We start from the raw sequence: 27,401 nt of genomic DNA on the forward strand, positions 1-27,401 counted from the left end.
CATCTCTGAATCAAGACCAACACATGGTACCACTTTTCTCTGCAGTGTGTCTCGTCTCCCTCTCCCCATGCAGCTCTTCATCTCCCAGTGCATCTGCAGTAAGGAGCAGCACAGTGTCACAGTATGCTAATGAGAGGCTGGCATATGGCTTATTCTTTATTTAAGACAGACAGTAAGCTACTCAGCTCGCTGACTAGTTTCCTGTCTTGCTACCTGCCCTTGTTGGATAGAGCGTGGCTGATCTCATAATGAGGCTCAGGGGTGTTCACGATCGGATCAACACCCCAGGAAGGATCACTATCACATCAGTCTGTGAGTGGTGTTTGAGAGCATATCCATAGGTGAACAAGAGGAGGGGATTACGTGTTACAAGGGAGGAAAAAAAGAAACACACATATATGCACACAGAAACAGAGTCATTACAAAGTCGACAAATAATGTTAAGTTTATTTGGAACACCATCGTTCAGGAATTAACTTCTTAAAGATTTCTCATCATTAGTTTTTAGATCATCTTGCAATAGTATTCCAGCATAATGTGATAATGTTCTGTAAACCATAATCTCTTTTTACCATCCTGCAGGAAGCCTACACTAGTTTAAGCTTAAAGTTTGAATACACACAGTATCACTCTGCTCCCAAGAGCTGGTCCATCACGTAGCTCTTAGCACATTGTCACTCAGCCACTCTTGCCTTTTGAGCTATGGAAGGTCTTGACCGTACCTAGTCCACTTGTTGCTGTTCCTCACAGATTTACCAAAGCAAAAAATAGAAATCTTTGCTGTACCTTTCAAGAGATTGAGTTAAAGTGGCGCAGAAGTGATGCAGACTTTGTGTCAATACTTCATTAGGGAAATACATTGGTACATTGATATACTGATATTGGTTTCTAGTGAATTTAGTGAATTAGTGGTTAAAAAACGTGTTTTTACTTTGTTACATACTGTATGTGATTGTGTTAAAATCACAAAGGATAAATAAAGGTACTGTATACTCACTACAGCAAAGCATAAACTCTTTTTTTCTTTTGTTGCCTTCTGGATGTGTCCAGAAAGTCTGTTGTGGGTTTTTGCAAGTTTGAAGATGATTCTTTCCGAAAATATCAGAACATTTTCACACCTCAGGAAGATTTTTACACTTTGAAAAAAGAAAGAATATCTGGGAACGTCCACATTTAAAAATATCTGTCAAAAAGTTGTCAACAAGACAGACTCACCCCCTCATGCCAAATCTGCAGCAAAACAGATTCAATACCAACAGGAACTGGGACAATTTGTCTCAAATGCTCCTGCAGCCTGCTATCCTTTAGGACCAAACGATCTCCCAATCAGCTGTGTGATGTCTCACTAAAACATGTCACAACCTGTAAAATGAGTGGTTTTGATGGATGCCTGTATAAATGTGATGCTCTTTCATGTGTTACAATACAAGGCCCTCAGCTCTGTATTAAGAGCTGCTTTGCTTTCCCTCAGGACCACAACTATAGCTGCACAACAAAGAGACCTAAACGGCTGTAACAAGTGAGACGTGTGCACACAGTAAAATACTCAAGCACATTTCCAAATATAACTTCAAACAGCATCGTGTCAGTGTTTGTTCACCTCGCTGTCTCTCATTCCCCACAGACGCCCTGCTTCAGTCTGCCGGCTCTACTTAAACAACACTGTTTACTTTAGAGAGGCCAGACAAGTGACAGATGTTTGATCAAGGGAAAAACACGCAGACAAAACCACTTTGAAATCCTGCTTCAATATCTTTTTAAATAAAATTATTTTACAAAGACATTAATGCAACATTTACAAACAGCCAATAAGCAGGTCAGCTGTGCACCATCTGTACTCAAAACAATTTGATAAATGGCAAATTTATTTATACTGAAAAATCTAAGTTGGAATTTTATCAATTTATGCAGAAAGGCATTATTCCAATATCAATGCTCAGCCCTGTGACAAATCTGACTGAATATCTTGTATTTGTTTTGTTTTCTTCTTTTAAATTGGGTTTTATTGTTTTGTTTTTTCTCATCCTTGCACTTGTTCACACCTTCACATGATTTGTCATAATGCTAAATAATTAGTTTTGGCATTGTGTGATTCAAGGGGCTTGTGTCTAAATAGATTGCACTTTTTCTCTTGAATGATAGCAACGTAGTCGCTCATCTGGACAATGTTTTTGAAATCCAAATGTTTCAGCTATCATCCAGAAACCATTGTCAATTCAAACCTTGAACTAAAAATATCCTTGGTTGGAGTCCAGATTTGAGCACTTGAACTGTACGTGAGATGGGCCAATGAGATGTAAGTGGACAGTGCTCTGTGTGTTTGTACTTCTCCAGCTGATTTATACATCTACAGTGCTCAAGAACACTAAAGAAAAGCATCCATTGAAGAGAACAATGTGTAATTCTATGTCCAGTATTTTTAGTCCATAAAAAATACAAAGCGCCATGAATGCATTTTGCTGTGTGTATGTGCTCTGACTCACCGTCCAGCCCCCTCCGTCAGTGGTCATATCGCAGTAGACCTGGAAGCCAGTGGGGTGGTGCAGGGGGAACACAGAGTAGATGCCGTCCTCTCTCTGACCGCTGGCGTACAGGTCACCACAGTCACGGGGACGCGAGCCTAGGGACAGGCAAAATCCGGCAGACACTGAATAAATGAGCTCCCACCGTGGGTATAAAGCACAACATGAGCTGTAAAAAGGGTTTAAAGGGTTTTCATGCAGTCTGTATGGTGGACATGTTTTGGTGGTTAATACTGGGAAGATTATTTAAAATTAGGAGGAAAAGTTTTGCCCTTATACAAATATTGAACTTTTTCTCTTTCTCTTTCTGGGATCATTAGTGTACTTCAAAGTGCCTGTTCTTGAGGTTTGTTGAAATAAAGAATAAACAACCCCACTTAAGTATGAGAAGGATGAACCATGAACCATAACTAATGTATCCATTCTTTCAAATTATGAGTAAAAAAAAACAAACAAAAAATAAACTTTAAAATGTTATCTATACTACCAGTCAAATGTTTGGACACACTTTTAAATAAAAAAAAACTTCTTTATTCCCATGATTATTTGGACAATAGGTTCTCAATGAATGCATCAGAACTTTGAATGGCACATATAGAATGTAGCACACAAAAAATAAACTCAAAATAACTCAAAATGTGTTTTAGATTTTTTTAAATTAGGATAACCTTTACCCTTAGTTTAAACTCTGGTTTAGACTTTTTAATTTCTAGACCCCGAGGCAGCACACTTGTGAAGTGAAAACTATATCAGGTAACTTTATTACAAAGATCATTAAGAGAAGGCCTAGGGTAGGGAGAGCTGTTAAAGCAAGTTATTTAACAATTTGTGCTACATAATTCCATATATCTTTCATTGTGGATCATGTATATAAAGTCTAGCACACTTAAAGAAAAAGACAGTGACTTCTTGAGAGAACTTTTGACTGGTAGTGTATATGGAATGGAGGTGACTAGGAGTAAAAGTCCATAATATATTTTCAATCATTAACTGGCATGAGATCTATATGCTAATGCTTTTAAGTCTTAGTAGAAAAAGCATAAACAACCATTTTATACTAGTAAAGGTGTCTGCTGACATTATCACATTATGTTCCATTTCACTGCCTCCATTCTGGAAATTAGAATGTATTTCACTACAAACTTTTAAAAGGTCTCTACTTTGTCCAAGCATTTTGATAAAGATGTTTTACTTTTCTGTTACTGTAAATGAAAACAAACACTAGCTGTTGTTCCTAAGCAGAGAGTGAAATCTAGCACAGGTAGAGGAGAGGTTATGGGATATTGGTCCAAGTAAACATTTGGAGTACTGAACAGGTTTAAGCAGAAAAATAGAGCTGCAAAGAAGGAGAAGCAATTAGGAGAAATAGAAAGGCCTTAGAAAGAAAAGAACAGATGATGAGATGGATTGGAAAAGGGAGGGGTGATGGATGACACAGGACAAAAGAGAATAAGTGCAGCACGGAGCGAACAAGAACAAAGACAGAATACAAGGACTGGGTGGTGTGCGGACAAAGGGTGGATAGAAAAGAAATAAATCAAGGTGAGACAGAGATTACAACAATCAGAGCAGAAACAACATGTGAAAAAACACGTGAAAAATTATGTTCTGAGGATTTAAGGTAAGGATAAGATACACTTTGTTGTCCCATAGGGAAATTTGTCCTCTGCATTTGACCCATGTAGTGTCCAATCCAATCCATTTAATAGCACATCCCATAAACAAGATTCATGTTTCCAAAATGCTGCACATAGAGAAAAGAAAATCTACAATTTACTTTGATAAAAACATAATTAAGTTAATTATTTTTGTATGATGTAAATTAATTCAGACTGTTTTATTAAATTATACTATATTATTTATATAGTTTTAAAGACATGTCTGTATGAAATTAAAACTCTAAAGTGCTTTTTAATTACAGAACCCAAGGATGATTGGCTGGCCCTCAGCGCAGCTAATGGAGATTCTAATAAATACATAAACAAATAAACAAATAAATAAAAACGTGAAATAGACCCACATGAAGTGTATGACCCGTGTATGTACTGTTAGAAAATAAAATGGCTGCTTGTATAAATGAAATGAAATATGAAATATATGATATGAAGTCAATTACACTAAGGATATGGCATTTATTTGAAGGTCAAAGCTTGAGTCATCAAACAGCAGCTAGTTAAAATGAATCATTCTTAGATGGATATATATGAGACACTAGTGACTAGAGAAGGCTGGACCATGGGAGCGGATAGACAGGCTGAAGAACACTAGTGCCCTTGTCTGTGACTGAGGAACCACTGCTGCACAAGGGAGACCAAAGCTATTCCCAGGAAGCTGCTAAGGAGCTTCTGTGTGGAGGACAATGTCATAGATTATGTATGCCAGACTTCTGCGGGTCAGAGCCCTGAATATAAATAGATGGTAGACCATAAAAGGAACTCAGACTTTTCCTAGTATAAAGTTTCAGATATTCTTGAGGTTTTAATAGTACCCATCTTGGTTAATCCAAAACCAAGTCGCACTTTTAACTGAACTATATTAGCTTTTTTGTAATGGTATGTAATTGTTTTCTGTGTTACCTGTCTAACAAGAACAGATGGAATTTAGCACCTTTGCTATAATAGTCATAGTCATATTTACACTGTACATGTAAAGGAAGACCCATTACATTTACAGTAGAAATATGACTATAGTACATTGATATGCACTATATGTCAGTATCAAATAATAATGATAGTATTATCATCATCATCATGTGTACATATATTTACATTTTACCTAAACTTGGATTAGAAAACCTATACTAGGTACAGTATTTGAGATACATATATATATATAAATTATAGCATGATTTGTCATCCATTTATCTCTGTTTTGTTTATGTTTTGGCTCAAACCATGGAAGATGTAACCACCAAAGACAAAAAACTCTACTCTCTACTCTACTCTCTGCTCTAAGCTCTGCCCTCTTACTTCCTTTGTAGATTTATGAGTTTCTGTAATCACCAGTATTTACAGCATTTAGCAATGATTATTCAAAATAATGTCATTTACATAATAAATGAATAATAGTCTGATTTTACCATATATTCTTATAGTAGTTCTGAATACAACCATTCTAAAATTATTCAAGAAAGGTTCAATGTTGTCTTATTTCTGATATTTTTGAGATAAATATATTGTTTATATATCAATTTTAGTAAGTCCAGTTCCAGTGGACAATGGATTCCTGCTACAGTCAAAATAGATTATGTATTTACAAGCAGAGGATAGGGCTAACAAATTAGGCATACAGTCTGTCCAGCGAATGTGTCAAAATGTCCCAAGCATTATTTACAGCAAGTGTTCTGTTGTCAGTTGTCAGATGATAATTCTTGCCCTGACCGCACTTCACCGACAGCCTTAGTCCAAATCAGCTCCACTATGTTCCTACCCACCATTTCATCATTTTAAAACATTACATTAGACATTGTGCGTCCTGCTTGAGTTTATCTCTGTCTAACTGTCTGAATATTATTGTGGTTTTGTTGTTTTTGTTTGCACAGTGTACATATCCTCACAGAAATGTTTAGCAACGGCTGCAATAAGCTCATTAAACCAGACCAGAAAAAGAGAAGTACATAACGAGAAATGACAACGAGACAACGAAAAATTCCTGGCTCATAATCTTAAAGGGCCCATATTATGCTATTTTATCATCTATGTTATTATGTTTCCTCATCAAAAACAAACCTAGAGTTGTGGTTTGTTTTATTCATGTTTAACACACAAACCTTGCACAATGAGGCTAAGTTCTTCTCTCAAATACAAAACACTCTGTTCTACGTTATGATTTTATAATGTGGTACTCCATTGTGTTTTTTTAAAATCCATACACCTTCATTAGAATAATCTGGATGATTCCAGCGCTGGAATTTCCCATCTCTACTAACCCTAACATGGTTAAAAACTCATTGGAGTCAGTGTCGTGTGATATGGGGCCTTTAATGTCATTGGTCTATTTAAATCAAACATGTTGTATAGTTGTACCTTATCCATGAGTTTGAAAAGGTCTTGGCAACATGACAGAATTTGTTTAGTTAAAGCTTGTTTTGTTGGGGTGATGCTAAGTTCTGTATGTGTGAGTGTCTGAAGTGAAAGTAGGACTCCCGCAGTGGTTTCATCCGGCTCAAACAGATGCTGCAGTTTCTTTCCTCAGAGATTCGCTGCTGTCAACTGTGGAAGTACACAACATTGAAAAGCTAATGCATTCTTGTGGGAGTGTATTGCAAACACAGCCGGTGTCCCATTGAAACATATCCAAGTTTCAATGGGAGACACAGGTGAAGAACCACATGTCTGTGCATTGACATGTGGGTGCCTGTTATTTATTTATGAATTGTAAAACAACTCACAAAACTAAGGAATATTTAATGACTACCAACTGGTCAAGGGGAAAACCAGAATTTCTCTATTGCTGGTTTGTTTGTTTAATAAACTGTATTAATGTTTTTTTATATTATTCCTACTATGTTATGCAATATTTTTTCTAATTCAAAAGATATAATATTGGTGTAGGTAAATCAAACACATTTCTGGACAGGCAACAGCCCATGGCTTGTCAGAGTACATAAACTGTAAATATATATTTTTATATAAAACCATAGCCAAGTGAGTGGCAGCTTCTTCATTAAAAACGTATATGTACACACAGATGCTGAATAGGGCTTTTTGTGGCTTTAGGAAAATAATAAGGCTGCATAGAGAAATGAAATAACGCAGCACGGCCATGACACAGTGAGCTTATCTTTCTGCTACTCATTTGTAACCTCAGAAAACACTCACACAAGAAGATTCAACTAAATAGTGATTTGAATGCAGCAGCTCTGAGAAAATGGAGCGCTGTCCATGGTGCTGAAGTTAGTGGTGCAGCATTATTCCTGACATTTACCATGCTTTAGGATATTACCACTTTAAACTGGGTCAGAGTGAAGCAATCACCGCATATTTGCATGAAACCTACAAGATTTTCAAGCATCACTACATAATGAATCAATCAGCAATGTATTCTTTAAATCTTAATGCTGTAGTCATAGCCGCTGTTCTGGGCTAATTGGGAGCAAATGTCGTAAAGAATTATGCATGGTTTGTTTACTGAATAAAATAACAGTGAGCTGAAAATGCCCAGCGGTACAGAGTTTAATATATCATTACAAAACTCTTTTACAAAGAGTTTTAGTGTCTTTGAGAGTATGCTTTCCACATTTCCACAGATTTTATAAGGTGTTAAAAATATAATATATATAAAACCAGCATGTTTTGGATTTCACAGGGTTAACTACAGTACACTGAACAGATATACAGTTTCAAAGCATTGATCCCTAAAAGAAAAGCCTTTGAATAATTGATGAAAAATGAAGAAATAAAACAACAAAGGTAAGTTGACAAGCTGGTGGATATACATGGTAAAATTGGAGATGCAGATGGTAAATTGAGTGATGGTAGACTACTGTAGTTTAATATACTAGTATATTGCAGTAGGAGTAGCAACCCGTATACAAAAACACCTGATGATGAAAAGTTAATAAAGTCTGAGATAGTACTGTATTGGAGGCATTTAAAGTAATGAGCTCAACGTTTATACCATAACATAATGCAAACCACGTTTTTAAAGTGATTACAGCATTAACGCGTCACTTGTCTGTAATGCAGCTCATAGACGCATAATTGTATTGCTGTAAACATTTTGACAACTTCATGTAGTTTGCCTTCCCTAAATCAGCATATACTGGGCATAAATACAAGTGTTACTCAAATGATCAGTGTCATCATTTGGATCCTCAAAAATGCTAACTAAAATAAAATGATTTTATTTATTTCTTTGCTAGAATAGTGGTTGTTTAAAAAAGTAACTAACTGTAATGTAACTTGTTTCTAAAATATGATTTTATCAGGTAACACTACTGATTTTCTACAACCTGAAAGAAGTTTAGAGGCACTTTACTATCACTGTTACAACAGAGAAACAAAGCCTCAAGAAATATAAATTTAGTAACAGTAGAATAGTGTCACAAACCCCCATACAATTACCCGTCAAAACATCATGTATATACCACAGCATACATACAATATTAATACCAAGTTCTACAAAGTGTCATAAGTAAAAACTGTAAATAAATCATTCAAATTCGGTGCAAGTGAAGTGTATAGTGTATAAATGTATCCTCAGGAGTACTGCATGAATGCCTGTAGGTTTATTAAACTTCTTGTACATGCATAAGGCATGTGCTGGAGCCTTCATCTTTGTTACGGTGAGCTCATGCTGTACACGAGTGGCCTTCACTCTGCGATCTTTGGCTACCTATGCAAGTGAAATTCGACAGGGGAATGCCATCAACAGTGTGCGCCTGCCTTAAAAGCATCCAATGGGATGATGCCTCAGGCCTGGGTCTGACTCTCAGCTACAGAGCCCAGTGAATGTGCAAGTCATTTCTCATGTACTGTAAAAAACATTGAGATCTGCACCAAGGATACTGGACGAGCTGCATGAGGCGAGTCTCTGTGAATACTGATATGTGTGAGTGCGGCTGCATGCATACATATGTGCTGGGCTATATGACAGTGCACATGCACCACAGGGTCACATGCACTACACACATGTATGCTGTGGACACACTGGAGCTCTTACCATTAGAACAGCCCTTGAAGCGCGCTCCTCTCACAGGAGCTCTCTGCAGGTCTGCCTTGACTCGGGCCTTCAGTCCCACATTCTCCTTCTGCATGGCATTCAGAGCGTCACTCACTGAGTTCACCACTTTCACCATGTTCACCTGACTGTCAGACAGCAGCTGCAACAAAAAGCAGATTAAACATGTGTGTCAAACATTGACATTTTTGTTTAAGGGGAAAATAACACAAGTCCAAAAATAAATTACAATAAAAAAGAAACACAATTCTAACTTGTAAATAAGGTTTATAGTGTGTCCAGGAGGTGAAAGTGTAATAAATTGATAGTATTGATTGCTTTGTCACACTGCCCAGCATCAGGAAAAAATGAACTCAAACATATGAAGCACTGGCACATTATAGTCCTGAAGGTGCCCTGTGTAATGAACACGTGCCAAGTGTGCCCAGAGTAGCAAAGGCACCACATGGCAACCCATCCCATAATATGCGGTGGTGAATGGTCTAAAGCCAGCATACCCTGTGGGAAGGCTGGTGATGAATGTGTGTGCTAGGACCAGCAGAGAACAGTAACCTCTCTGATGGTCACCTCTTTACCTGCAGCCCTTTATGTGCTGTTCATTACACAAAGGTCATTCTCACGTTTTGCCCAGGCTAGCATGCACAGACAGCTGCTGGACACAACCCCATTAAAAACAACAGCAATCATAACATTTCCAAGTTTCCTCCCTTCTCTTTCTCCAAAAACTAAACAATTACAGTGCTCAAAGTCATACATAAGAGGTCTTGGAGGTAAGGTAAGTGCACCTATATTCAGGTGTTATAACTGCATTAGACAGAACCTCTGGTGGCCTCTCCCTGGCCTCAATAAGTATGCAGCACACCCTGGAGGCATTGCAGTCTGCACTGCAATCATGTTACCTGGGCACTGGGACCAAACCTACACACACAGATGTATTTATATGTCTTTTAACATGCACAAAATGGGAATATGACCAGACCTCACAAAACTACACAATACTACACAAGAAGGAGAAAAGGCTGAAGCAAGTTTGAGTATAATCTTTTAGCTTTGCTTATATGCTAAATGCAAACTTGTGTTGACAGAATATAAGTCTTTTAGTAAGCTTCTCAGACTAAAGCTAAAAATGCTTTAGATTCTCTCACCATGATAGCATGTTTTATTCACAAATAAGACTGGTGATACCTTACTAGACCAAAATTATGTGCATTTTTTCTTCAGAATGGATGAATGTAGTGAGGTGAAAAAAATACATTAAAAATCCATATTTTACTGAATGCGGAAAAGCTATAATAATTAGCACATATAAGAGTCATTCTATCCAAACCAGTGCGGCATGTTCCTGCATGTACCTATTGACTAATTTGGGACAGGAGAAGTAGAAAAAAGAAAGCAACTGCTAAAATGGTCTGTATTTACTGACCTGGGCAGCCTTTGCTAGTTAAAATAATTTGAAGCCTTGAGCACATTTATACTGTTCGAAACGATTCACTGATAACAGTCCTTCATTCTGTGTAGCACACGATGAATACAGCTGCAACCTTTTAAAGGGCCCAGTGCTTTATGTCTGAACATCTTGAACCTCCATGAGCCCTGCACACCCGATAATGAACGCTTGTAAAATATGTCTGCTATTCAAAAGTCACACCAAGGTTGAAACACAGTTACCTGTTTTTTTGGTCTGACTCACATGGATGTTCTTGAAATGGCACACCCTTAAGAAGCAACCTTCAAAGTATCATAAAAAGATATCTGTATTCTGCTCAGAAGTAGATGAAGTGCTTTATCTCTGTGCTTGACTAAATAAAATATTTAACAATCAAAAGAAAGATTACCAATATCTCAATTTTGCTCTGGTGGTGGCAGATTTTAGGGACAATTTCAACATGCAAGAATGAGCAGGAAAATAAAAAAATATAACTCTTTTGGGCTATGTATGTCTTTTAAACAGTTAAAAAAATATTTTAAATATTGCAAGCAAATTTTACACAAAAAAGGTGAGAAAGATTGAACATTCACTATGCAACTTTTCATGGAACATGAAGCTTTTATTGCTTTGCATGAAATGTTCCTTAGTATGGCCTTATAAATACACCCATCTAGCATGTATTTAATTACTATAAATATTATTGCCCACAAAAATGTTCTCACATGGAGTAGGATCAGTACTCCAGATATTAGAACTCTATACATTGCCCAGTGCTATGATCTGATCCATGGAGACAGATATGTTTAATGTCATACTGCAGAACTTTCCAGATAAGGCAATAAGATCTCCTTGGACACAAGCAGATGACGGACCTCTTCCAGAACAGTCACAAAGTAAACATTTAAACACACACATGACCAGTCAAGCCAAGGCTCCAAAAAAGACTTCGTACTCACCACTGTCTGATTTGGCATTTAAGTTCATAAACATGTATTATCCCTGTATCTAGTGCAAGATATCATTATAGTCACCCACACAGTAAGAGAGCTACCAATTATTTATATTTCTAGGGTCACACTTCTGACCGTGACTTCTTGACGGCCCTGTTTGAGCAAAGTCAGCATGACAGATGGAGTGCAGAATAGCAGGATGGCACATACATCCTTCAATAGTGTGCTGTCAGTCTTAAAGTATAACCTATGACACACTGTTATATTTACGCCGGTGCTTATGTTGGGTGGAAATAAATACTTCACTTGACACAGAATAAAAAGGGCTTTGTTTAAGTGTGAGGTCAGGGCCTGTAAAATAAACGCACACATGAACCGCTCCTGGACATGTGAAAGAGGGGATGAATAAATATGAGATCTGTCATGGAACTTCCACACATGCTGAAATGTCATGCTGACTTATAGTACACTAAAGATAAAGTATATATGTTCAGTACAGTGCAAGGATATCCCACAATTCATAAGCAGTTTACTCTTATTTGTGGAACAAAAAGATATCAATTGACAAAATGGCTATGCCAATCTGCTAAAGTTGCAGCCATGGCAATGCTCTGATCTAAGGTTGAACAATTTTGGCAAATATTTGATTCGATTCTTCTGACAAACATTGCAATTATGACTGGATTTGCAGTTTCCTTAATAGCTGGATTCTGTTCAAAAGTGCATATCTTAAACCTGCCCAGAAAGGCGGTCAATTCTATGTTCCCTCAGCTCTATGTAGACGCATTCGGCAGTGCAGGCGGTGCGATGCACCGGGGCCCATGGAACTTTGAGGGCCCATCGCGATCTAGGACTGGCCCGTCTCCCCAAACTCCGTACAGATGGTGTCGGTGGCCCCCCCTAGCGGCAACTGGTGCCCCACCCCCTAGCACAGGTCGTTATTATGACTATTTTAAAATTATTTTGATTTGCACATTTCACTTCGGGCTGAGGGCACAAACTTTAGCGCCCAGATCAATGACATCACAGTCTCTGTTTATTTAGTGTTGTGTGATTGGACAACTGTCCTGTCACTCACGTCAACCTGCTGCGTCAACTCGTAGCAGCTTCACAATTAGTGACAGCTAGCTACTTTAGCCTAAACCTCCACAAAGGAAATGGTGAGGAGAGAGCCAAAGAGCGGACACACTGACAGACCCACCGCCAGGACCCGGGACAGTTGCTACCGGGCCGGGGCTCTCCCTGCCGCCGCCGGGGCCAGGGCAGCCACTCGCTGCTCTACCCGCCTTTGCCCGCTCGTTCTGGGTGTAAAAGTTTGACCTGAGCATAGCGCGCAGAGGCATAAGTCTACCTGGTGTCCTGGTGCTGATATGGACTGACCGTAACTTTCATTTAAGTGGGAATTGGGATTAAGACTAATTTTACAACCGCTCGTGCACTCCACTCCCGAACCTCGCGTCACGGACCAGACTGGACCAGGATTTGGACCAATTTCATCTCTTCATATTGGACAATACACTTTTGGAGACAGAACCAATGGGACAGTGAATAGAAGAAACACTCTGCTTCAGTCTCTAGAAAAGGTAAGAGGCTGGTTTTCATTAGTTTGTGGCAAATCTGAACATGAAACCTCACAGGTAAATAGTGTTATAGTGTTAATAGTTAAATAGTGCATAAATGAGCTCGCAGGTGCGATGGAGCTGCTCTGGTTGTTCTGCCGTGTGTTGTAGGAGCGGCATCTGTGTTCATGTTGTGATCGTAGCCTCTTATTGTAGTTTTGCTGACGTTGTTGGGTCTGGGTGTGAGCGGCGTGTTACGTTGTGCTGTTGCGTAAAGTTTGCGTTTGGCTGTTCATTGTGCTCTGATCGATATTGTTCAGCCAATAGTAACCAAAATGTCTGTTTCTGGTATTTGTTATAATACTATAGCCTATATATAATACATATATTATTCATAATATATATTCATAATTTTGGCCTTGGTGCCCCTCCCAAAAATTATACCACCAGCCGCCACTGGTCCTGGTTTAGTCCTGGTTTAGTCCCGGTCCTTCAAGTCTCAGGTCTCTATAGGACAGTACTAGACGGCGTACCCTCGTACCATGCCCACTACAGCCCTGGTGCTGCCTGATGCGTGGCTATTTCTTGTCTGATTGCTTCTTTCAGTGATGTTGTTCAGGGGTGGTTTTGACGAGAGGCTGTTGTTTAATGTTTACAACCAGTGGCAGGCCTTATTGTTTTTTAATAAACCTCAACCTGTATAGAGAAACTAACTCTACATTAAGGCTTAAGCTGTAGAGTTAGATCCTATGGAAAGTGAATATATGTTTGTCTCACACGGATGGGTCGAGATGGCGTAGGCTGGAAGGAGGGGGCCCAATGCCAGACTTGCACCGGGGCCTTGCGCAACTATGCTACGCTACTGGCTCTATGTTATCATATTTTAATGGGTTCATATTATTTTATGATCTATGTTATAATGTTTTTTCCTGATCAAAAACATATCTGGAGTTGTGTTTTGCTTCATTCACACATGTTTAACATACAAACTCTGCATATGCAGGCTGAGTTCTTCTCTCACGCTCTGTTCAACAGAGATTCTTTGATGTCATGTGGCTATGCAGGAAGTGCTCCCATCTCTACTGAATAAAATGTAAAAGGTAGCTGGTCACTTGAAAACTACCACTTGATGACATTATAAGCTGGAATAGAGCATTTTAATGAAAAACAGAGCATTTTAATGAAAAAAGACAACCCCAGGTATGTTTTCATAAGGTAACCCGAGAATCAGAGCAGTGTTCACTTGCTGGTGCACATGAAAATTTGAACATTTTACACAGATGAACCTATGTCGTTAAAATACCTCAGTCGTCCATATAGAATCCATGTTTAGGAGCACTTAGAAACAAAAGTGGGCGGGCCCAAATAAGGTGAATAAGACCTTTAACATTAGAAAGACTGAAAAAGACTTTTTTTTTTTGGATGATAAGAAATGTTGTTTGCAAAAAAAATACATAAAATTATTAGTCACTGTGATTTGCTTATTAGAACTATTCAAATTGTGATTTTGATTTCTCAGAGTTATCACAATAAAACAGTCATCATATTATTATAAAGAACACATGCACTGTAAAATCATCCTGATCACAGTACATTGTTATGAAATGACATGCAATACATTTATGACTTCTCAAGTTTATCATATACTTTGCGTGTATAAAATTGATGTTTTGAAACTATAACCTTGTCTGTTGCACAAAGCATTTCTATTTAACAAACAAGATTTCATCTTTCAAGGAAGTAAGTAAGGCGTACTGCTTTCAAGGCTGTCTTTTCCCACTCATCGTCACCTTTACAAATAGTGCAAAAGCTGTTGTATACTTAACAGAATATGCTTGCATTGTATGGAACTTATGGTCTTATGGTTGAATGTAATTACCTCTAAGCCCAGTGAATTACTTTTAGCATAACAGATACATTATTTTCCACTAAATTAACAACAAAGACAGTGAAAAGGTCAAAAAGACGGTAAAAATGACAATAAAAGACACATACTTTTGCTAAATGAGCTACACTTAGTTATTGTATTTTATCAGATATTTAGAACTGAACAAATTGTGTATTCATTGTTTACCAAGGAACCACTCACCTATTCATAAACCAATGGATTCAGAGGGGCAAGGTGGATTAATTGTTAAGTGTCTTGCCCAAGGACACAACAACTGCATTAATCTGTGGGAGCTGGAATCGCACCGACAACCAGTGAATCTGAATGCTCTACCAATGATGCCTATATATGTAGGCTTAAAAATGTCAGGTAGGCCTTTTTTCAACATTAGAAACATCTAAATGACAATCTATTGCTTGTACAGTCCAGTCTTCTCAGTTCTACAGTTTTGAACAGGAAATCAATGAACCCATTTTTATAACTGAGCCATTTTAGATGAGTATAGCTGTTTGCAATGGATAAAATGTAAAAGAGCTTAAAATACACACTATGTCTTTGTTAGTGTAGAATAATACTGAGGTTTGGGCCTTGGTTGGTGTGTTAAAGAATGGAGCATGGTCAGGTAGGCTTAAGATCCCAGACTGATTAGAGTTTCAGTTAAAGGAAGAGGACAAATTACAGCTGCCACAGGAGTAGCCCTCTGTCCAGTGAAGTGTCACCCATCTTAAGCTGGTTTTACAATCGATGTGTATTGATAGGTGTTCCAGAATCCAGTCTGTGAGCACTCCAGTACAGGACTCCATGCCATGGCTTTGGCTCTGACACATGTCTACTCCAGTGGATTAAGTTACTGTACACAGATTTGTACTTAGGTGAATAGACACAGCATTATTACATACATACATACATACATACATACCATACATTATGTCGCAATTGGCAATAATAATTTCACATTTTTTTCTTATGTGGTGTTTTTGCATCAGCTGTCACGGGTTAACCATTGTTCTTTTCCTAGACTACTGACAGATGCACCAGGAACACCCAACAAGAGCACAAGCTATGGTTTTGGAGATGGTCTGACTCAGTCACTCACCCCTCACAATTTTGCTTGTCAAATTTGCCCCATCTTTATGCTTGGCCCCATTTTTCATGTTTAAATGGCAACATTCAACCTTCTACAGGCAGTTTAAAGGTACATATGCGTTATGTTTCACCTAATTCACAGAAACGTATAATGAACATCTGTTTCAACATGAGCTTCAAAACACAATCTCCAGCCTTCTATTGTTTCTCGATGTGCTGTGGACTATTTATAAGTCGCACTATTTATACACAGCCCTCACCTGTATGAGCCGCCCCTGCTCCGTCTGTAGAGTGCTGATGTCCTGTCTCAGGCTGCTCTGTCCCCTCTGCAGAGACTCATAATCCATTTTTAGCTGCCCTGCGTGTGCCGACAGCTTGGCCACTTCCTCCGCTAGGCTGACCAGCAGAGCCCTGTCCTGGCCCTTGACTGACTTCAGGTCCGAGTCGTGGTCAGTCAGCGAGTGGAGCAGTGAGGTCTGCACCCCCTCCAGGCGCAGGAAGTTACTGTTGTAATCGGGGCAGTTAGGGTCAATGAAGATGTTGATGCGTGACCCATCGCCCCTCTCGATAGTAACCAGAGCATTTCCCTCCTCCTGATTGTTGGAGATGTGCGGCATGCCATCAGACATGGGCGGGGCCTGGTAGTGGTTCATGAAGAGAATAGTGCCAGTGACGGTGACAGCCAGCAGTACGGCCACAAACAGCAAGATGGTGCAGAGCAGGTAGCTGCAGCTCATCCGCTGTAAGAGAAAGAGGGGAGAGATCAAAGAAATGAAAAAGTGTGAGCAAGATGAAATGATCATTTACCTATAAGTTTTGTTTCAGTACCAATCCCTGCATACCACACAAGCTCGAGCATAAAATAATACTTAGTAAGAGACACTGTATGTAAAGTTAATGATATTCTTGTTTGTATTTTTCCTTTAAAGAACAATATAAATTCAAAACGTTCAAGAAAAATTAAACAAAGGTGGAAAGGACATGAAAAATTACAAGAGTATAAAACAATAACTGGACCACAATAACCTGGCCATCAAACATCCATTCTTTTCAGAAATACATCTCAAAAGGTCCCAGTGATCTAACTGTTTGTGTGCAGTTCAGAGAATCAGTGATGAAGAGGACTGTACATTCTCCACATACATGATTAATATACTGAGCATCATCAGACGAAGAAGCAACAGAGAGAGAGCTATTTCTGAGATTTCTTTCCACACTCATTTCCCAAGTGTTGTTTTCTGATATGTGGGCAGGTATGACTATATTTGCAGTGTGCATGGAAAAGTACGTGTGCCAGCTTGTTAATATGTAAATGCCCAAGCACACTGGTCCACACTAATACACAGCTAATGGTGTGCTTTAACAGTGAAGCATTATGGTTCCCCTGATGTGTGCAGATCAATTGTGCCATGTTTATCTACAGCCTTTAGCCTTGGGAGAAGTGCTGTCCAACATACTAAATGTGGGTTTGCAGTCTATTTATGGTATAATAAAAGGATAGAGTAGTACTTATATTCTTAACTGTAGGTACCCTGTGCTCTTACAGTTTAAAAAATAAATTGCATATAGAGGAATCTTGGATGTTTTTCTCGTAAGTATATGGACATACCATGCCTCATGCAAACGCTCAGAACCTCCGGAATTCACTCACTGCTAGGCTTCTGCAGAGGCTGCACTAGCACTGATTAAAGATGGTGTCAGTTTAGGTAAAGATATTTCACATCAGAGAGAGTCTTTAAACCAACTGGTTTTCAGCATCGAAACTTGCAACCCAAATGAAAGACCCACATGTGGATTATAATATAAACAACTTGGTCAACATGTTTTTTGTCATTAGGAATAAATCAGCATTATAATTATTACCAGTAAGAGCTATATATATTATTAGCTAAATTCAGTGTTTGGACAGTTGTTCAGTATTGGTGCACAAAAATAAATGATGATTAGATTGAGTCATACAAGGTCAGACAGAAGCTTGAATATCTAGTGTTATACATGATATACATGATTCATGTTCTAGTGCTTATCCCAGTAAAATGTGTATTCTTTAGTTGTGCTGTCACTGATGACCAGTTCTTTTCTAGGTTTTATTGTTGCATAGTTTTGCTTGACTATTTTGCAATATAAAGGTATAGAAACTTTTTATCTATACAACCATACACTGAGTTAATGTCGAACTGATAGTGACTTTATCCCGCAGATCTGTGCAAGTTTATAAACTGTTGGAGTAACGTGAGGGTATCCCATTTGAGCAGGAAAATAGGCAGCTGACTATGTTCTTTATGCATGTTATGCTTTCCCCCAAAGCTTTACTTGTGAAATATTATGGGCTATAAAACAGAGATTAAACCAAATGTTGCATATACAAGTGTTTTAGGTGCTTTGACTTGTGGTGCTAACCGTGTTTTGTTTCATAAGCTTTTCCAAGAAGCTAGAAGCGGGTAACTGACACTAAAGCCAGTGCAGAGACTTTTTGTGAATAGAATTACTTTCATCTGAGAGAAGACTTCAAAAATGCCAAAGCACATATTATTGATGTGTTTTGACTGTCCTAAATGTCAGTATCGTCCCCTAGCATTTATTTTGTTAACACAATACCTTTCAACAATCAAATAACAAAACATAAGAAAAATGTCTTGAGGCAATCTCTAGCAACTTCTCAAACAATTTATTTTTTTAAAAACATGACAGCTATAATTTTCCTTTCATACACCTGCTGCAAATGGGCCTGAGTTATTTACAATTGTTGCCATGGTTTTCTTGGCACTTTGAAGTGGCACTAAACACCTAAACTCCATCCACATGCCACTAACATCTAAAACAGACCTGGTAAACTGGACAGTGCTTGGAAGACTAAAGGCGAGAGTGAGAGGGGAGGAGGGGTGGGCTCTAAAGGGAGGAGGAGGGTTAGACCTGCAGGAGTAAAGGGAAAAGTGAGGAGAGTTGGGATCTGGAGGTATATAAAAGTGTGATTGCCACAGGCCTCTTGAAAATGTATTAGCCATTGGAGTCAGCACATACCTGTTAGAAATGTATTAAATTAGTGTGAGGACAAACACAAAAAACACAGTCCAAGATTTATTTGTATTTTTTTAGATGAACAAAAATGTCTGAGATTGATTGATTGGTGAATGTTCGCAGAGTGACGTCTTTAGAAACAAGCGTATGTGGAGTGCTTTTGTCTAGTAGCAGTATGTACACTTCAGTAATTGCTTTATTTTGTAAACACGCTGAATGGGCACAGCCTTGGGTGCTTTTCAGTACAGAATGTCTGAGATTTACTCAGATATGCTCAAAATGTTGGACTGTATTTTACAAGTTATCTAACTTGAACTGGATTAAAACTGTATTTGTTTTGTATTGACCTCCTGATATAGTAGATAATATGATCGTGCAATACTTTACAACCCTTTAAAACATTTTCACAATACCCAACAAATAAAGAACTTTCTTGAAAATGTTGTCCAAATTACATTATAGGTTATCTTGCAATCCAGCTGGCAAACCAACCCAAAACAAAGTGAAACATAAATAGGCAGGTAAATAGGTAATTCCTCGGCAGAGAAAACAAGACTGTAAAAAATCAGGAGAACCTGGATAATGTGCCAATAGAATATATTTAGCCAAAAGCATGCTTGGCCTAGTGCAGTAACAATGCACAGGATACAGAAAGCCTCTTAACACAGTATTTGTGTAAATGAGTCTCTCACTCTCACAGCATGGGGCTAGTCAGTAATTAGAGGCTGACGTCACATCTTCTCAGTACCCATGCCATATTCAGGGGACATCAGGGAAATGGCCAGTGTTGGCTGGGAGAGCAGAGGTTTGCAGGGAGAGGAATCCTTCCCCATGGAAATCATCAGTTGTCCACCCACATAGAAACATTGGCAGACAATACTCAGACCAAAAGCATTGTCCACTCATTAGATAAACAGGACACCAGCAGGAGCTATGCAAGCTGTCTCTTTCCATTTTCACCAGCATGTATTCTTTCAAAATATAAATATCCACATGGCTCTGTATATATGTTATGAAACCATTTTATGGGCCACATCCTCATTTTGAATCATATACTAATTAAACATAACAGAACATGCCTCATATGCACTCTCAAGCCATAAACAAACTGAAAAATGAAGCAATTTAAAACAGTTGTTATTGTCTTATTCTTGATTTGTTTATTCAATTCCCATGACCTTGCTGATTAATGTACAACTTAAAGATTGGTATTCTTTAAATGACTGCTTTCAAAACACTCCCACATTCATGCCCTTTTGCTGATAAAGCCACGATCGCTCTGCTCAAAGAAATCTACAAGACTTAATCCATTCTAATTCTTGTCTGTATCTGTGTGTGTGTGTTGGGTTCTTCTAAGAGGAGGTTGCGCCATCTCTCATGCTTGATGGTGATATGTGTAAAGTGTAATACGCAGTAATCCCTCACACTGCCATCACCGCATCAGGCAGAGAGGATTGCAGAGATTGCAATAGGAATGCTACTGGAATAGTTCTGAAGCCATCACAGGTGAACAAGTCAAAATTCACTGCGTAACTCTTGTGGGTTTCAGGTTGAGGAAAGTGAATGAAGAAAACACTTCAGTGATTCTATATATATATTTACAGTTTTATTTTTATTTACTTATTTTACTTTACTTTAGATAGAATGCACTACAGGTGTACATTTTACCTCCTGAATGTTAAAATAATTGAACAACAACTTTAAAGTTTAAAATGATATAGTGACAATGTTATGACTCCACCACCATTCTAGTATAAAATAAAATAAACTGCAGCAGACAATGAGTGAATGAGATGGATAATCACTGACAGCAAATTACAAACTTGATGTACATTGCAAATAGTTCACCAGAGGATACCACTCTTCTAACCTAAAATAAATTGTATTATTTATGTTTAAACTGAGTCACAGAATTTACAAAAAACGATTTCTCTTTAGTCCAATTGTATTTTTTTTTTATTATTCATGTTTTCTTATTTTAAAATTTTGATTAGCCTTGAGCTTAGAGACAAAAACAACCACTTTTATAAATACAGCAGTATTTTCCAGTAAAGTATTTACATCATGAGGGTTCTTAATATGTTGTCAGTGATTATCCATGCATAACTCATTCCCCATTTGATCTTTAAATACATATTTTTTATTTTATTTTAGCGTGACTTGACAAATTTCCCAAAGGGATATAATTGGACACTCGCAGCTGGAACTCAACTGGAACCAGCCAAGTGGTATCGGGAAAATGGTCTTAATTGGTGCTCAAAAATGACTTAAAACAAACCTACATTTTGCACCTTTACTGACCACTGCACAATATATGTAACCATTTTATCCACCATGCATCATGCAAGTCAAGATTCTATAATCATGCTTTTATCTCATGTCAATCAGTTGTGTTTACATGCATTACAATGAACAACAATGTGTGTGTTTATGAGTATTTTACACTAAATTTTCTTCATTAACTTGAAAATTGGAACTGAATGTGAAAATATGAACTAAAACATGGTAATTGTGATAATATATTACATCAACATCATAGAGACCAGTCTGTCTTAATTTATGCTGTAGCAGACAGATATAGGCGGATAACAACAGGCCTTACCTTGGCCGGTGTTTCCCTGGCTGTTTCAGAGCCTGACCAGCGGTGTTTGAGCTGGGAGGAGCTGGGCACACACTCACAGAAACTCTGCATGGACAAACAGACAGGGGCACTATTGTTGGGGTGTGTTCAGTCACATGTGCAATCAGACATGCAAGCACATGGACACACACACACACACATGCACACATCCACTATTATACAGAAAGCTTTAAAGAAAACACCATGACTACTTGCATTATGTTTTGTAACACATTTCTATCAGAACATATTATTTTTAAGCAACCTGGGCAAACTTGTAGTTAATTTCCTTATTATGATTCATCATTGTTTCTGCTTTGGACAATTGCACAAAAAAAAATATTGGATGTTTTATTATGCCATAAATAATAGATGTGATTGCTGTCACTTAAAAGGACTTCATGCCATAACAAGATTATGATGAATTTGTTGACCTAATGTTGAACAAATACTGACAAGATTTAATAGCAATGGATCATAAAATTCAATATTTCTTTCAAAACCTGTAAATTTAGACTTAGATGAGATTATTCCATCAACAAATTGTACAACATTAAGACAACCTATTGTATCCTAAAATCTGCTTCTCCAGTAAGTCATCATAATGTTATCTTTGATTGGTGTTTACCCACAAACCAGGGATACAAGCATGTAAATCATATTATAAAACCCCACAAAATACACATTTATATTGAATATCTATCAAAAACAACAAATTAGTTCAAAGATGGTGTTATGGTGTTGAGGGTGTTATTAAGTGTCATGTAAATGCTTCCTGTATGTATGCCAGGTATGTATGAGCAAGCTTGTGGCTAAAAGCCGCAATTATGAAAGCGGGAGCGTTCAAGCAGCTCTTTGAAAGCCCCATCCAATGACCTCAACAATTACCTTTCCCCAAGTGGAATTGGTCAATTAGCCTGGGACAATGATACTGGAATAAAAGCAACACACATGTGGCCACAGTGAAAGAAGAGACTGGGGATGAACAACAGCCTGAATGCTTTTTTTATAAAAACATTTTAGCATGCCACCTGTTAAAAACACAAATCTAGTCACTGTAGGAAACAAAATAGTGCATTCTGTTGTCTTTTTGTATGGAAGAAAACAGATAAAAGGTGGTGACCTATTGCTCACTGAAAAAAAGAATAATAGTGACTCCTGACATTTACTCTAACTCTACTTGATATATACACTTTTTTTTAGTTATGTGCTTATGACAATGTTTAGTTTTTATTTCTCCTGAAAAACACACTGTGAGCAGGCTTGCATCTCCACAAACCTGACACTGCTTTTTCCCATGGAAATGTTGTTCCACTGACCATAATATCTTCCATAATAATAGTATAAAACTTATCTGTCTCCATGGAGAATAGAGATAGACTGCACTTCTTAATGCATCAGCTATTGGCCTTACATCTCCAGCACAGGCCCATATTTTGTTTTGGAACTGCCACTGCAAGAATACTTATGAAGCTTTACTGAAATACTGTAGTTTGAAGAGATAATTGCACAAAACGTGACTACACTTCTTCCTTATAGGTTTATGGTAAAAATTAATGTGTGTGAGTTTGTAGTAAATGCTAAGATATTGGCCAAAAAATATTGGCAGAGCCACCAGTTTCTCTGGATAAACAATCGATATCCATAATAAATAAAATAAAAAAAACTATTTCCATGGAATCAAGCAGGTGCCATGTCACCTCCAGAAAGTTTCATACTATACCTTTAACATAGCATAAATAGTACATATCTAGTAGAAATCATGATTGCGCAAACGCATCATGACTCCTCTCCCATGAAAGCTCACTAATAACCACTATCAGTGTTCCCTCTTTGAATGTAGGAGACAGCACAGAGAAAAGCAAGAGTGTGCAGAGGAGAGGTGCTCGGAATCCTAATGAGGCGCCTTAGGGTCAGCGATAGAAATCTATGTCTGTTCTGCCTAAAACATTGCAGCTGTCTGAGCGCGCCATGCACAGAGCAGCTACACAGATAGCATTACTAAATAAACACAGACTCCACAGTGATAAAACAAACTAGCAAGTCATGTCTACGGCCAACTAAATGGAAATGAATTTGTTTTAAACGGCTGGCGTAAAAAATAGCCCTGCTTTTAATGTGCTGCGCATAAAGAACAACACGCCATTAGAGATAGGAAAGGCGTAAAGATAGGCAGCCGTATCTGTCACAGGAGTAAACACATAGGAGGCAATGCACACATATCAAACAGAGCAGGTCCCTCGCAGCGTCTCCCTATTACAGCAGGAGCACGTATCAGGGCTTTGGTTTGCTCATCCCCAGCCTGCTAATGCCTCACACTGGGACTTTTCTTTCTGTATAAACATAAAGATATGTGAGGAGCTCCTCTTTGGCAGTGGTCCCACTGTGACCATGACGCTTCACACTGTTTATCTAGTCCTAATCTCCATCTACAGGCGTTAACATTGTCACTAAACAGAATATTTTACTTGATTTACGGCTGAAGCTGATTTGATAACATGAAACAGCATGAGACTTACCATGACAAAATGTTTCTTTTTTTTTTCAAAGGTATAGGATATGTACAGATTGAAGTCTAAATAAATGTATTTGTTTGAATGTGATGTTCCCAGACTTACCCACACACTGAATGCCTTTGTGCTGGTGTGACAGGGAATTCACCAAGGTGTATATAAGCCCACTGTGTGCTAAGCTGCAGTGTGGAGAAGGCTTTGCATACATTCACTTGTGGGCTTACTAATCATTTAACAGGACATACAGCCAGCCGAACAAGAGCACCGACAGACGAGGAAGAGCAGAGCAGAGCCAGACTGCGGAGTCACACGATTTTTACAGTTCCACTTTGTGCTAAAGTACAGATCGAGGCATAATAGCTTTTGTAAAGGTGAAGTTGCTAAGAGACTAGGGAAGATATTATGCATATTTTGAAACTTTTTTGGGGGGTTGGGAGGGGGGTTGTAGCGCTCATTTCCAGCATGCCATATAATTAGCACATTGAAAAGGCTATGCACTGTGCAAAAATAATAATGTTTAATTATATTGTGTTGGAATTTTCTAGCCTCGCAAAGGCAAAACAAGGACACCTCCAGTTTTATCATTATTGACGTTTCTATGAATGGCAGCATCCAACTGTTACAGAATTTGTCCTCCCCTAACAGTATCAGGTTCTTTAGTCAACTCTACAGCTGGTCACTGTTATATTTTTTTCTCTCAGTACTTTAACAATACAGCCTTTTCAATACAGTTCCTTCACAGTTCTTTTTTCAGTGTCTGTATTTGTGAAAAGGTATACAATGTCCAGTTATAACTCAAAATAAATGTAAAAGGCTGCACAGATTATCCTCACACAGACTTACACACATTAACATTTCACTTTTGTTTTTGCCGCATATGCAGAAACAAGAAAATTTTCATTTCCACTACATGGTTACCTGGACGAAGGGGAAGAATTATGGTGAACTTCATTCACACAAACACACATGCTCCACACTGGAAATGTCCATGTTAACTTTACTCTTTTACCGGGACTGAGGAAGAGGATTTTGGTGAAGTTTAGTTCATGGCCCTGCACTGGAGACTTGATGTGTTTCAGTGGATACAAATTCAAAACTTTGCAAGCTGTTTCTTCAGCTTTTCTGCAGTTTTCCCTCTAAGTCTGGAAACATAGCCAAATTTGAATAGTCAATACTACCACGATGTGTGGTGCTGATCATATGCCTCAGACAGCCAATGCCCTGTCTCTCTAAACACAACCTTAGGACTCAATAGGACAGCACATATTTTTCGCTAAGATATCTATGAGCTTCAGAGTGATAAAAGTCTAATACAGTTTAGCAATTAACAATTCAAAATAAATTACTATATATATATATATATATATATATATATATATATATATATATATATATATATATATATATATATATATATAGAGTGAGCAAAAGTCCTAGAAATATCACCCATTATTGCCTTTGGGGTTAGGGTCAGGGTTAGGTTATATTTTATTATGTTATCACAGATTGTGAAACAGCACATTATTTAATGACATGGTACATACTCAATATATGTTACATGAAGACCTCAGAATGAAGTCACACCTCACCATGGTAATTTATCTCTGCAACCTTCTGTATTGCACTTGGATAGGAGACTGTCCATGGTTTCCCAATCTAATGGACCAAGTCAGCAGGGATAGACTGTAGACAATGATAAAGTACCAGTGGTGTTGAATGAATGACTTGTACTCTAATATGACGCTGATGTATGATGGGGAGGAGAGACAGAAATGCATTGGAACACATTTCTTTATATCAAATCTCATTCATATTCAGTGCCCTTACCTTCAAGAAAATAACAATTATTTCCACTGTGAACAAGATTCAATCATACGCTGTGAGATTGAATTGGCATTAGCGATAAAACCTTATGAACCTGATACTTTTTTGTAGGACTACATAAACAAAAACATGATTTTAAAAAGAGGCAGGCCCAAACAGAAGATTGTTGCTTGTGAGGCTGAATGTGATCGAGGTGTTTATTTGTCCGTGTCTATATTGTGTTCTGCCGAGCTCACAGATTTGGGTCGAGGATATTTGAGAGCGCACTTCCACTGGGGGTGCTGTGATGGACAGTGTGGCTGCTTTTAGCGTCTTCAAAGGGAATATTTGCTGCAGAGCCAGAATCTGATGAGAGCCCAAGTAATGCCTTTCAAGAAATACCTGACCACTGGATAACACTCAGCTCAAAAGGGCTATTTTAAGCAGATGGATTCTTAGTCCATTTCACTTTCAGCAGTCCTTGAGAATGCCTGTGATGATTTCTTGTCAGTTTTGTTTTGTTTTTTAATTTGTGTTGTTTTGCAACTACTCAAAGATTAGACAGACCAATTTCAGAGGGATAAACAAAATATTTTCCCAACTCACCTTATCAAGGCCGCCCTCTGGCCACAAGCAAAACAAACATCTAAGAATGGAACAAACTGCAAATCCAATTTTTCAATTTGAAAGATGGAAAAGTAAGTGGCTTTTCCGAGGTAAAGCCTCAAGGTAATAGTGGATTAAGCAGGGGTTGAAAGTAACTAATCACATAAATTTGGGGGGGGGAGAGAATCAAAATTTAAAAAAAAAACTTTTTCCGAAAATTATGCTTTGGTGGCAAAAAGTTAAATGTAGGAGTAAAGAAACAGTAATCACCTTACTGGTTAGGTGACAGAAAAAGAAGTCTGAATCGAGATACAGGGAACAAATCAAATGTAAAGACAGACCTCCATACTAGCTTATATGATGTATTACATGTTTATGTGTATGTATCTTACCATTTTATACTGTATTTCTGATATTTTCATCATGCCTTTTTTGTTTGCTGCTTATTATTATCATCATCAGGTGGGATATAAGTATTGTTCTCAGTAACACTATTACTTAAAACTTGACTGTTTTAGATTTTGGAGAATAACTTCCTCTAGAAAATAAATCAAATGCATACCTACTCTATATTCCTTATTACATTGTATCTCTATGTAAATGTAAAATGAATCTATTTGTCCTTGAAGAAACAATCTGTGTAAATTGAGCAAACATGGCTTGCATCAGCAGAATCATGCCAACACATGGAGAAATGCAGTTCACCTTCACTCTAAGACAGAAGGC

General features: G+C 38.0%; 1 protein-coding gene across 2 annotated transcripts in view; it reads right to left on the reverse strand.

The window, feature by feature from the left end:
* Positions 1-27,401, reverse strand: part of fibcd1b (fibrinogen C domain containing 1b) — a 106,955-nt gene that overhangs the window by 58,014 nt on the left and 21,540 nt on the right. The window contains exons 2-5 of one of the 2 annotated variants that reach the window (XM_020921898.1): positions 21,736-21,819; positions 16,376-16,855; positions 9,186-9,345; positions 2,484-2,620 (exon numbers count right to left, since the gene is read on the reverse strand). In XM_020921898.1, coding sequence (XP_020777557.1) covers positions 2,484-2,620; positions 9,186-9,345; positions 16,376-16,855; positions 21,736-21,819 — 861 coding nt within the window. The remainder of the gene's footprint in view (positions 1-2,483; positions 2,621-9,185; positions 9,346-16,375; positions 16,856-21,735; positions 21,820-27,401) is intronic. The other variant, XM_055153686.1, reaches the window with a different exon arrangement.

The sequence above is a fragment of the Boleophthalmus pectinirostris genome, unplaced genomic scaffold, assembly GCF_026225935.1.
Source record: "Boleophthalmus pectinirostris isolate CB_2022bp ecotype Guang Dong unplaced genomic scaffold, ASM2622593v1 HiC_scaffold_18, whole genome shotgun sequence".
In the NCBI taxonomy this organism is placed as follows: domain Eukaryota; kingdom Metazoa; phylum Chordata; class Actinopteri; order Gobiiformes; family Gobiidae; genus Boleophthalmus; species Boleophthalmus pectinirostris.